Below are 11,795 nucleotides of genomic sequence, written 5' to 3'. Positions count from 1 at the left end.
CCCCCCGTCCCCCCTGCTCTGTGGAAAACCAGCTCGTGAAGTAACAGATCAAATCTCCGATCTATGAAAAGCCTGAAGCCTTGCAGAAGATTATGAGATTATTTCAAACCTAATCCAGACTTTCTGGCATCAAAACAAAATTTGCTTTGAGGAACGTGCAACCATCCGCAGACACACAGCAACTCTTCGTTGCAATTAGTTATGCCTTTGCATAGCAAAAATTACTGGGAACAAAAAAAAAAGAACGTATTTAGGTTGCGTTTCTTGAACACAGTCCTTCAGAATAAAAGATCTGCAGCCTGTAACACCAGGAATGTTGTCCAAGTGTTTGGATCTCGATGGATTTTCACGTTAAAACACCTGAACGTTCATCAAACTGCTGGTTGTAGTAAAAATACAGCCGAGTAGATTAATCCAAACTACTTCAGGTAAGTTAAATATGCATGTTATCTTATCAAAACTACAAATACCCCATCAGATTTTATAAATCGACACCCACCCAGGCACTTCTGTCCTCCTCAAACTTTCTGCTTTTGGACCAAACGTTTAGACTTCATCTGTCATGAAAAGAAATAAAATCCCCCACTCACACTTCTTCATTCCTCACGAGGATAGTCATTAAGCTGAATTAAAAGCTGAGGTTACGGCGCAGATTAAATGTGTTGTATTTAGTTCAGTCTGGGATGTAAAATGACAAACAGCTTGTTGCTGGAAACATTATCCTGCTGCCAAGAAGCAGCAGGAAGCCCAGCGTCGTCCAACACCTAACAGGATCTCTGACATTACAGGATGCTGTGAGGGCGATCGAGCCTTTATGGTACCGCGGCGTCGATTCAGCGACACGTTCTGGCGTTTTGATGCCGGGACCGCTGGCGGCAAGGTCGCAGCATCTGCCGGAGGGACTGAAATAAACGCAAGGACAAAGACGAACAAAATGTATGCAGGAAAAAAGAGAGATGATGTCTCAGTGTTGTTGAGAGATGAGATAAAGGGCAAAACATTTGACCAGGAGCTACTCATCACACCTGCTGAATGTGTGTGTGTGTGCTGCAGGTAACGGTGTTTTTTTTTTTTTTTTTCTTGATCGAACATGCATAACTTCTCTACTTCGTTGCTGGCAGTTGTATATTAACCAGAGTAAAAGTTAACAGCCTCAGCTCATGCCACCCTTTTTGAAGTCGCTGCTTTAACGACTTCAGGAGAACAAAAAAAAGGAAACTAATAATCATGATGAAATTCTGGTGAAATTTCCCGGTTAACACAGATTTCCCAGCCAAAAACGAAAGGCGAACTCGTCCCTGTTCATGCAGATCTGCTCCTCATTAAGTTAGATTCTTCCTTCTTTCTTTGCCTTCTCCCCTTCACTACCAACACCACGCCGGCATTCTGTCCACCAGATTAAAGTGTACTTATTCAGGAAGAGCTGAGCGAGAAGCCAGGATACTGTCGGCAACTCAAACAGAAGCAAAGACAGTCTTTAGAAACCAGAAAAGTCCTCATGATTCTTATGATGAGTCTCTTATTATTAATATTATTATTATTATTACTAGTATAACTGGTATGAGGATAAAACAAAGTTCCTTGGCCCTTGTTGATGCAGAGAGAGAGGCTGCAGGCTATTGACAGCAGAGCAATGGTTCCACATCCCTTATAATCCCATTTAAATCCATCATCCCGGAGGTAAAGAAGATGATCTTCCACTTTAAGATTCATCGTAAGGTTCTTTGCTTTGAATATTCCATTTGGTAAAAGGGTAGTTCCATTCAAATTCAAGTGGTTCTACGAAGATTTAAATCCCTTGTTTTTTATTCCATCACAGATTCAGGGTTTAGTTAATTGGAAAGAGAGGGTTGGGAGTTGAAACCAAATAGGGATTTAACGATGTTTCTGCTCCGAAAAGTCACCTCGGCTTACGTAATTCCACCTTGATCCAGCTTGTTCGATTATTCCAGAGACAAAGAAGAAAGATTTCTAGCATCCGGTGACTTGCTGCCCTTTGGTCTCCTCAAAGCGTCCGTGGAAAAGGTTTATGAGGACAGTTTGGCTTGACTGAGTCAGACCGCAGCGCAGGAATTTAATTAAGACGCTTAAACACCAATTCAAAACTGGCCCCATCGAAAAAAAACCCAATTCAATTTAAGATTAAATGTGATGTTTTATTTTAGAGGCTATAGTGACAGTTAAAACCAAGATGTGATCAATTAAAAGTTGTTTATGACTTTCTCAGGAGCAGGACATGAGAAAATGTAATAAAATTATGTCAAATTCTGGCAAAAAAATGAACGAATTTCACACCAATTAGCTCCAAAAGGATTCCTAAGCCTCTTTCAAAATTAACTTCATTTTTTTTAACCACTTCTTAGGAAATTTTGACAGCGATGGAACAAAGTCCTGATGGGAGAAAGTAATATTAGCTCTTGTGTAACACAAGAAAAGATGCACCAACATTAAAAAATGATGTTTAATTCAACAATCTGAGTCACCTGAACAGATGTTTCTGCTCCTGGTGTGGCCATTTTCCAAAAAAATGTGGGTTTTATGACAGAAAGAGACTGACAAATTGGTGAAGAAACAACCAAATCTTGCAGTTTAACATTTAATTCAAAGACATTTTGTAATCATAGGTGGATATTGTGATGTTAATAAGTTAATAGGTTTATTTATGTGGCACCTGACCGAATAATTGTTGCATAATTATGAATTCTGCTGTGTTTAAGCAACGTTTGAAATGTAAAAACACACATCCTCTATCCCCTATATAGTCTACTATATAGTGACCATGATGTGGTGGGTAAACATTTCAAACACAGCCATATATTGTATCGTATATATTGAATTTGTGGATTATAATTAATTAATACAACTTTTGCATGTTAGATTTGTGTCTGCAGCCATGTTGTTGTGTTTAAAAGTTAAGTGATTGAATTTGCCATTTGTTTGCTCACTCTTAAGTGATTCATTTGCTTTTGGTTTTCATTCATCTTGTGTGAAATCCAGTTTGCTTACGATGGACCGCTGGGAAGACTTTCTATCCCAGGTAATCCTGAGCTGAAACTTCGACTCGTTGCTCTGCAGCGAGGCATCCCGCAGACCGATTAGAACAAGCCCTTGAGTAGTTTTTAAACCAATAAGAGTGTGCAAACATTCGCTCCATACGGTCTGAAGATCCACAGCAGGCGTCAAACTGTCTCCATAAACATCTGCCACATCAGGATTCTCTCTGTCCTTGCAGGTGTTAATATCTTCTGAATGTTGCAGTCCAAAGAAATCCCAGATTTATGCTGTTAAAAGGTTGAATTCTTGCTCCTCTCTCTCTGTATCACGCCATCTTTGTGATGATTCAGCCGTCCCGTCAACAGAAAAAAAAAAAAAAAAAAAAAAACAAAAAGCAGTTTTTGCTCTATCCTATAGCTGCGTGGTGACGGAGTCCTCTATGACGTCACAGCTGTCCCCTAAGACATCCTCACAGGGTCCCACCCACCCGCCAATCATCATCCTCAACCCCCCACCCCCGTCCCCATCCACGCCGCCCTCGCCCGCCCTTTCCACGCCCTCGCTCTGGAAAACGTCCTCGCTGGAGTCCAGGAGGCGTGCGCTGGACTCGGACATGTTGGAAGCACAGTGCAGGGATTGGCAGGGGCATGGGGGCGGGAGGGGCAGCGCCAGGAGAGAGTCCCGCCCGTTCGTTCTCCGTGGCGAGAACGACGGGTTGTCCACCGAGCGGCCCACCTCGTTCAGGTGGGTGTCGCTCCTGGTGAAGTCAGAGTGGCTGTGGCCCCCCAGCGGTCGGAGCAACCCGTCGGAGATGGTGAAGGAAGGCGGGGACTGGAGGGGGAGCGGTGTGGGCGGGGCTTTGCGTTTGGAGCGCGAGAACAGGTAGGAGAGGCGTTTGAAGGAGTCCGTCTTTGAGCTGGGGGCCGAGAGGCGCTGCAGGCGGTTCTTTGTGCGGGCGAGCGATGAAGACAACGTGGTGGAGAACGATGAAGACGATGAGGGGAGGATGGTGGTGGAGGACGGAGGGATGACGGCAGTCTTCAACCCGTTGCTCTTTGGTTTCCCCTCCTCTTCCTCCTCCTCTTCCCCCCACCCCATCACCTCCTCCAGCTGACCCTCCTGCCCTCTGTCTATCCGTGTCATTCCCGAAATGGAGCGCACGAGCGCGGACACGCCGAGCATCGGGCCCGGCCTTCTGTCCTCTTCCACTGGGTTGGAGAACGTGACGCTTTTTGACTTCTGGACTCCGACTCCCCCTCCACCGCCGTCGCCTGATTCGCTGTCGTCCTCCGAAGCCACGGCGGCGTCGTCTTTCGTGGTCTCGCTGGAGGAAGAGTAGTGTCGCCGTGGAGGACGCCGGTTGCCGAGAAGATCCAACACCTCGTAGCGGAAACTGGAGATATCCTGTTTCAACTCCTGCAGGGAGACAGAAAACCAGTTTATTGCAACAACGTCACAGGAAAAGGAACGTCCACCCTCCTTTTTCAGGGGACATAATAAAAATCTTCTAGTCTTTACCAGATTCTAAACCTCAAGACTTCTCTAATGTGTCCTCTGGACAGATGAGGCCAAAGTTGAGCGCAGCATTTCATCATAAACACCTCAGACATATTGTCAAGCATGGGGGCGGAGCGTTAATGATTTAGGCTCGTTTTGGGCTCCTCGCAGTCACTGAACTCCTCTGTAGACCAAAGGATTTTAGAGTCAGATGTGAGGCCATCTGTCCAACAAACAGGAGCTAATCTACAACAGAATGGTCCAGTCCGAGTCCAGAACCTCAGCCTGAAACGCTGCGGTGGGGATCTTCAGAGAGCCGAGCGGAAACAAATATCCACAAACCTCAATGAACTGAAGCAACGCTGGAAAGAGGAGCGGGCCAAAAATTCCTCCACAACCATGTGAGAAACTGACAAAGTCCTGCAGAGAGTTGTTGGTTCTGTAAGTTTTAACATTTTGGTTTTGTTTAACAAACGCCAACATGGTGGAATCTGTTGAGCGTTTCTGTTCACTCAAGGGTTTTTTCATTTTAGAACCAGATCATTTTTTATTGTCTCAATGCCTAAAACCCCTGAATAGAAAGAGGGTAGACGTATCTTCTTGAGCCATTTAAGAAAAGATTGTTTTTTCAACAGGATCTAAAGTTTTTTTTTTTTTTTTTTGAAGTCTTACATGGTTCGATAAACATGAATAAAAAACCCAAGCTGGAAAGGAGAGGGTGAGGAGGGTAAGTGGGAGAGATGAGGATGATGGCTGCCTGAGAGAGGGGAGCTGAACCATCAGCTTGTAGAGGCGAAGGGTGAAGAGGAGGACGAGCAGCGAAGAGCAAAAACAGAGAACGAAAGAATAAACGGTGAAAAGTGAAGGGATGTGTCAGAAACCAGAGTGGGGTCATTCAGGGGGAAATACTCCAATACTACAATTTGATTTAGTTAAACAGAACAAAACAGAAATATTTCCATTCCTCTTTTATATTTTAAAAAATGAAACAATTTAATTTCTGAAAAACAACAAAGAACAGATTTTCGTGCTGCAGAATCACTTAATTCTCACTCAGATGTTTTTGGTGAATAAAAAAGACATTAAAGAGAGTTTTTAAAATGGCAAATAATGGTATATTTGTGCAATTTTACTCCAATGAAAATAAAAAAATAGACAAGAGCTGAAGTGGAGAGTTAATAAAGAGATAGTCTGGTTATTTTTGAAGTGATGTTCTGTCAAATATCAGTCGTTAGCACCTCATCAGTCATGGAGGGTGGAGAAAAGAGCTTCCTGGTTTTTAAAATTGTTTTTCATTGCACAGCTCTTCCACAACAATGGCACAGACGTAAAATAACTCTATTAACTAATATTAAACCTTTGCATGACATTGTTTATTTAGTTTGTCGCCGTTCTCTCAGCCGGACGACGTCTTTTCGTGTGCCGAGCGTCGACTGCGACACCGATGAACGCATTGGTAAAGCTTCGAGCGTCTCGATGGTCTGATGCAGGACACATTCATCAGCCCCATCATCATCATCATCAGGAACACCGTCTCTGCTCAGCACTCATGCATTTACCGACGTCGTTCAGTTGAGAAAACGCTGACAAACGAAACAAACGTTTACGTGCAAAAGTGCTGAATTTTACCTTATGTTGTGTCCTGTTACACCAGTGTGATATTTTTGAGAAAAAGTTGTTTTATAAGCTTGAAAGATAATCTAAAACAGGCCCTCGTTTGGCTAAATATTAGCCTGGCTTCATGTTCTGGACTACCTACTAATAACTATTTGACAAAATATCACTTCAGACATGACCAGATTATCTCTTTACACACCAGATGCTGAGAGCAAAGTTTAATTCCAGCCTCTTTATTTTGGGACAAAACAGGAATAATGATGTTTAGTTTTTTTTTTTTTAGAGAAACTTTTAGCATTTAATCAATTACTCATCTGGAGACAACAAAACTGATTCTCATTTCCCTTTAAATCTGTCACAAATCAAATTTAAGCTCCAGCTTATAGATAAAACTTCCATAAATACCTGCATACACAGTCACTGTGTTTACCTTTCTTCCTGCTGTTTTTGTCTCTCCAACCAAAAGATATAAACCCCATAAATCAGCTCGCAGCAACTTTATTGACTTCCCCCCAACTTGCCATATGGGATTCTGCACGCTGCATGTTGTTTTGATTCCTCAGAGAAGAAAACGCTGATGTTGGTTACACATTTCAGCGCACAAAAGCCCGGACGTAGGTAAACACGCACCAGGCGGGAGAAGGGATTCAGTCCGACGTGCACCTGATGATGCTGCTTTAAAAAGCCCACAGGAACATTCACTTCAAGGGCATCATGGGAAACCTACTCCGGGGGTTAAAATAATTTACGGCTCAGAAATACTGGGCGAAAAAAAAAAAAAAAAAGAAGCTAAAAAGCCTTGGCAGTGTTGCTATCGGAGGGGTGGGTTTTGGAAATGAAAAGGCAGAAGGTGGACAGTTGGTTGTTATTTGAAGTCTTTTAATAAATCTTTGCAGCAATAAAAAAGGCAGCTCTGTCTGGCTCCAATAAAAGCTGCAGAGTTTATAGTTAAGTTCTTACGTAAATAAAGCTTTGCTGTGGACCCGATGTTTGTGCAGAAGCAGCTCTGCACAGCGTCAAGTTACAGAACGGCAGAAAGACGTCGTTAACACTTCTTGTTTACAGGGTTTCAGAACGGATCCCTCTTTTTTTTTGCTTAAACAGTAAAATGGCAAATGGCCTGCACTTGTACAGCACTTTATCTAGTCCAAGGACCCCAAAGCTGTTTTACACACAGTCAGTAATTCACCCATTCATCCACTGATGGTGGTACGCTACGTGGTCTCATCGTGGTCACTCACCTTAAAGTTTTCTTCTGTCAGTCCTTCGTCTGTTTTCGCGCTGCGTATCATGGCCGCCACGTATCTCTTTACCAGGTTCCGGATCACTTCCTGTTGAAGACAGTTGCCGTGGTTACTAACATCAACTTCACTTTTGTTTTCACTTCTATAAACCTGAACAAACACGTGCCAAACAAAGCATATCCCACTCTTAATATTTATCATCTGCCAATTATGGTTTTAGGCCGAGAAAGAGCTCCACAGACGCCATCTTTGATTTGAGGATGTTGGTGGAGAAGAACAGAGAGGCTCAGAAAGAACTTCATTGTTTCTGTGGAATTAGAAAAAGCATCCGACAGGGAGGAGCTGTGGTGTTGGATGAGGACATCTGGACATGTGTGAGGACAGCAGGACATGTGTGAGGACAGCAGGACAGTGGTGAGGGACAGATAGGTGGGAGTGCATCAAGGATCGGCTCTGAGTCCCTTCTTGTGCTCTGGTGATGGACAGACTAACAGATGAGGACAGGCAGGAGTCCCCGTGGACTGTGATGTCTGCGGAGGACATCAGGATCTGTGGTAAGAACAGGGAACAGGTGGGAGAGAACCTGGAGAGGTGGAGGCAGGTGGAACAGTGAGGCTACAAGGTCAGAGGTCACAAAGGTGCAAGACTTCAAGGACTTAGGGTCCACTGTCCAGGAGGACAGGAAGTGTGGTAAAGAGGTGAAGAAGAGAGTCCAGACAGGATGGAGAAAAGTTTCAGGAGGGATTTGAGACAAAAGGGTGGCAGCAAAGATCTGCCATGAGAGCAGCCATGTTGGTTTGGAGACAGAACAGGAAGTGACAGAGCTGAAGATGTTGAGGTTGTCCTTGGGAGGGACGAGGATGGACAGGATGAGGAATGAGGACATCAGAGGTCCAGCACAAGTTGAAGGACTGGGAGATAAAGTTAGAGACGGTTTGGACATGTGCAGAGGAGGGACAGAAGGATGTTAGAGACAAAGAGGACATGTATGGATGCAGTTAGAGAGGACATGGAGGACAGAGGACACAGAGGACAGAGTTAGATGGAGGACTCGCTGTGGAGGACAGTCGAAAGTCAGAAAACGAGGAAGCAGCTTTAAAATATCACAATATTACCATCGGGATATATTCCTCAGTTTTACTTGCAATTAACAATTTCTACAAACTCTGAAGTTTCAGAGCAGTTGTAGAGCAGCAGAGTGTTTTTTAAATGTTCTTGTCTGATTAATCAATCAGCCAAAGATGTGGGTCAACCTCATTGATTTACAGACCGAAGGAAAAGGAGCTGGGTGGGCGGTAAATCAAGAGCCGACACACACACTAACACACAGCTCTGTCCCACAGTCAACACTTGTGATGTCCAAACAGGCCAGTCTGGCATGCTGTCACTCAGCACCTCTGCCAAAAACACACCACACACTCTGTTAATGTGCAGGACAGATTCCACAACAGCCCTTAAAATCATGGACGGATAACCGAGGAACAATCGTTGCTGCCAAAAACAAAGTACTGGCATTACATTACACGAGCTCAGTCTTGGTCCATTTCTTGCACAAATTCTGACAAGAAGCCCACAAAACTGGACATCAAAACAGCACTTACAGCAGCCAAAAATATTACTGTGTCCTTTTATTACCAGCAAGAGCTGAAGATGTTAAAAACGTTGCAAGACAATGACACTCAAAAAGAGAAACTGATAATAAAAAAAGCAGAATATCTGTACGGACACAAAGAATGTCAGTTATCATGAAACCAGCTGAAGATAAAGGAACTGAATGCGCTAAAACAGAGAATTTGAGTCAAATCTATTACATGAGCGATCTATAGTCTGGGACAAAATTCTCACTCTATTCACACTTCACAGGAAGTGCCAGACGTCCATTTATTTAACCGAACAGACACATCACTGAGGTCAAAAGTGTGTGAGATTCATTTCCTGACTACTTTAAGAAAATGGGGGTTTCTATTGAACAGAAGCAGCCTGTTTTAAGCTCATCTGCAGGTTCTGAATGTCGTTTTAGGTTTAAATGTTTTACTCTAGTCTGTAAACCTTTACAGCAGTCAGTTTTGTTTGAGACAACAATTCACTGAAATTTTTATTGTTACTTACAGGCAGGGCTGTAGCCAAACTTCAAATAATCCTGAGGTCAACCACTCATTCTCCCCCTGCACATCAGTTACAATGAAGACCAAAACTTAAAATAGGAGCATTTATTTAAAACAAGTGACTTGAATGTGTATATGACATGTATTTGTGTGTGTTTGTAAATCCATGGGGATCAGCCTCATCTGAAGCAACAGAGGACTCAGGGCCCAACCATGACGACTCACTGAAATGACATAAATTAGTTTATATGAATGTTGATTCAAAACACAAGATTTTAGCAGAGATTTCACCTTTTTATCAAATACCAGTGAGGTGTTGGAGTTTTGGAGCTGGACCAGTTCTAGTGTGGTCCGGAGGCAAAAAAAGTGCTGAAGTGGCCCTTTATTGAGGTTTCAGGAATCAGATGAAGGTTTCACAGATCACACACTTGGTTTTAAATGTTCTGCAATCAGTGCAGAATAATCTGCTCCAGGTTTGAAGTGTCTAGGTGTTGTAGTTTTTTAACTAGAGGAGATTAAAGATGCTGAAGGGAGGGAAAAATTAGCTGGAATCGCCCTTTAGCCATTTTCTGAATCAGAAACCAACTTCAGCTTCGTGGAATTGAAGGAGAATATTTTCAGCGAGTTACCTCGGTTGTGTTTCACCGTAAGCGGCGCTCTTCTTCTTCTTCTTCTGGTCTTTATTTTAGCAGTAAGGTAGCAAAGCTGCGCTCTTCTTCGTAGACATTGAGTTTGGCTGCAGCTGCACACAGTTGCAGCGCCTCCTACAGGAAACTGGTGGAGCTACGCAGAGAACCACGCCGTTCAGAAGCCTTGTTTGGATTCATGTTTTTATAAAACACTGATGTCCGGACCTCGGTGGAATCAGTGGGAGCTCCGGCCCTGCATACAGGTGCTAATAACTGCTAGTACTTCCTGCTATTTGTCTGAAGTTAAATACATTCAGTTTGTCAAGTACAATCATTCAAAGTGAAATTATGTCATTCAGAGCTATCTTTAACAGGTAAGATATTAGCTGTTCATAACTTTTCTACTTCAAAAGATCTGAGAATCCTAACTGCAGCACGTCTGGGTGTTTGTCGATGTGCATCAGTGCAACAAAGACACATTATGCATCATCCAGTAGTTACTGCAAACGTCTTCCCTCCGTCACGCCGTGTCCCTGGTTTTTAAGCCATCAGGCTTCTTATTGGTGCCGTTAGCTGCTGGTCGGCTGAGTCACAGATTTGTCCTGAAGTGCAATCACAACATGTGCCCACCTGAAGAGAAATTAATTTAGCTCCAGACTTTTCTTTCAGTGTGATTGCCTCGGCTGGAGATGTCTAATCCAGTTAACAAATTGGCTCCTGTGTTTACTTTCATTGAGACTTCAGGAAGAAGAGAGGTGAAAAGAACAAAACCACGAAGGATGGGAAGAAATCCAGGCTGAGAGAAACCACAAATTTTCCTTTCAGTTTCAATTTTGTTGCACCTGAAACTGAAGCCGGCAGAGATGTCAGAGTGAATCACACGCTCCTGGAGTTTACGTTAATAACTGCTTTCAGCTGCAGCTTTCTGAGATTACAGACCCAGTATTCCTCTCCATCTGCATTGACACCGAATTACACCACACCGTTTCATTTTTATGAACACGTACGGGATGTCAGATAGTTTTCATGCAGCGCCACGTGTCTCTGGTTAAATTTAGCAGCAAAGCTTCATTCAAGGTGGGAGATAATAAACAGAAAGTGAGGTTTAAATGGTAATAAAATAAGAAATAGTTCAGTTTAGGTTAAAAATTCTTCTACAAGACATTTATTGTTGAAGATCTGAAGATTCGTTGTTGCTGCCAATTAGTGCAGCTTTTGTTTTTTGGTAAGTAAATAAAGTTTATTTATATAGAACCTTTAATCTATATTAATTATAAAATGCTTCACAATAAAATACATAAATATAGTCTAATAACAGACGAAGCAGATGATTATAAAGAACATAAAACCAGATTAGGCACAGTGTCATCAAAAAAAGTAAATAAATAAAAGAAAGTCTTGGTTTTTCTTTAAAAAGGAGCTAAACTGTCGATGCAATTATTTTGAGTTTTATATCAGGTATCAGATTCAGGGAAGAGACTTTTAATCAGACCCTCCAGGATTTCATGATGTTGCGATCGCAACTATTAACGCAAAATCAAGCAAACCCCGCGAAATCGCAACTTTGCCCAAAACACCACAACTTTAACCCCAAATAACTCAGGAAGAAGACACGTGACGTCACTTCCTGTTAACATCAGAATGCCGGGAGCGTGCAGGAGCAGCGACCGAAGCCAAAATGTGCGCTAATGCTTCACATTTGCCCACAA

The 11,795-nt window shown here is 42.9% G+C and overlaps 1 protein-coding gene across 1 annotated transcript in view; it reads right to left on the bottom strand.

Annotated features, from left to right (window-relative positions):
- Positions 1-16: 16 nt before the first annotated feature.
- The window catches only part of trpc5a (transient receptor potential cation channel, subfamily C, member 5a), a 128,399-nt gene continuing 116,620 nt past the window's right edge, over positions 17-11,795 (bottom strand). Inside the window, exons 17-18 of the mRNA XM_017436829.3 lie at positions 7,350-7,439; positions 17-4,410 (exon numbers count right to left, since the gene is read on the bottom strand). Of these exons, the coding sequence (XP_017292318.1) occupies positions 3,406-4,410; positions 7,350-7,439 (1,095 nt within the window). The 3' untranslated portion in view covers positions 17-3,405. The remainder of the gene's footprint in view (positions 4,411-7,349; positions 7,440-11,795) is intronic.

This window comes from Kryptolebias marmoratus, linkage group LG7 (genome assembly GCF_001649575.2).
Source record: "Kryptolebias marmoratus isolate JLee-2015 linkage group LG7, ASM164957v2, whole genome shotgun sequence".
NCBI lineage: Eukaryota > Metazoa > Chordata > Actinopteri > Cyprinodontiformes > Rivulidae > Kryptolebias > Kryptolebias marmoratus.
Note: the sequence above shows the minus strand (reverse complement) of the source record. Positions and strands in the feature narration are given on the sequence as shown.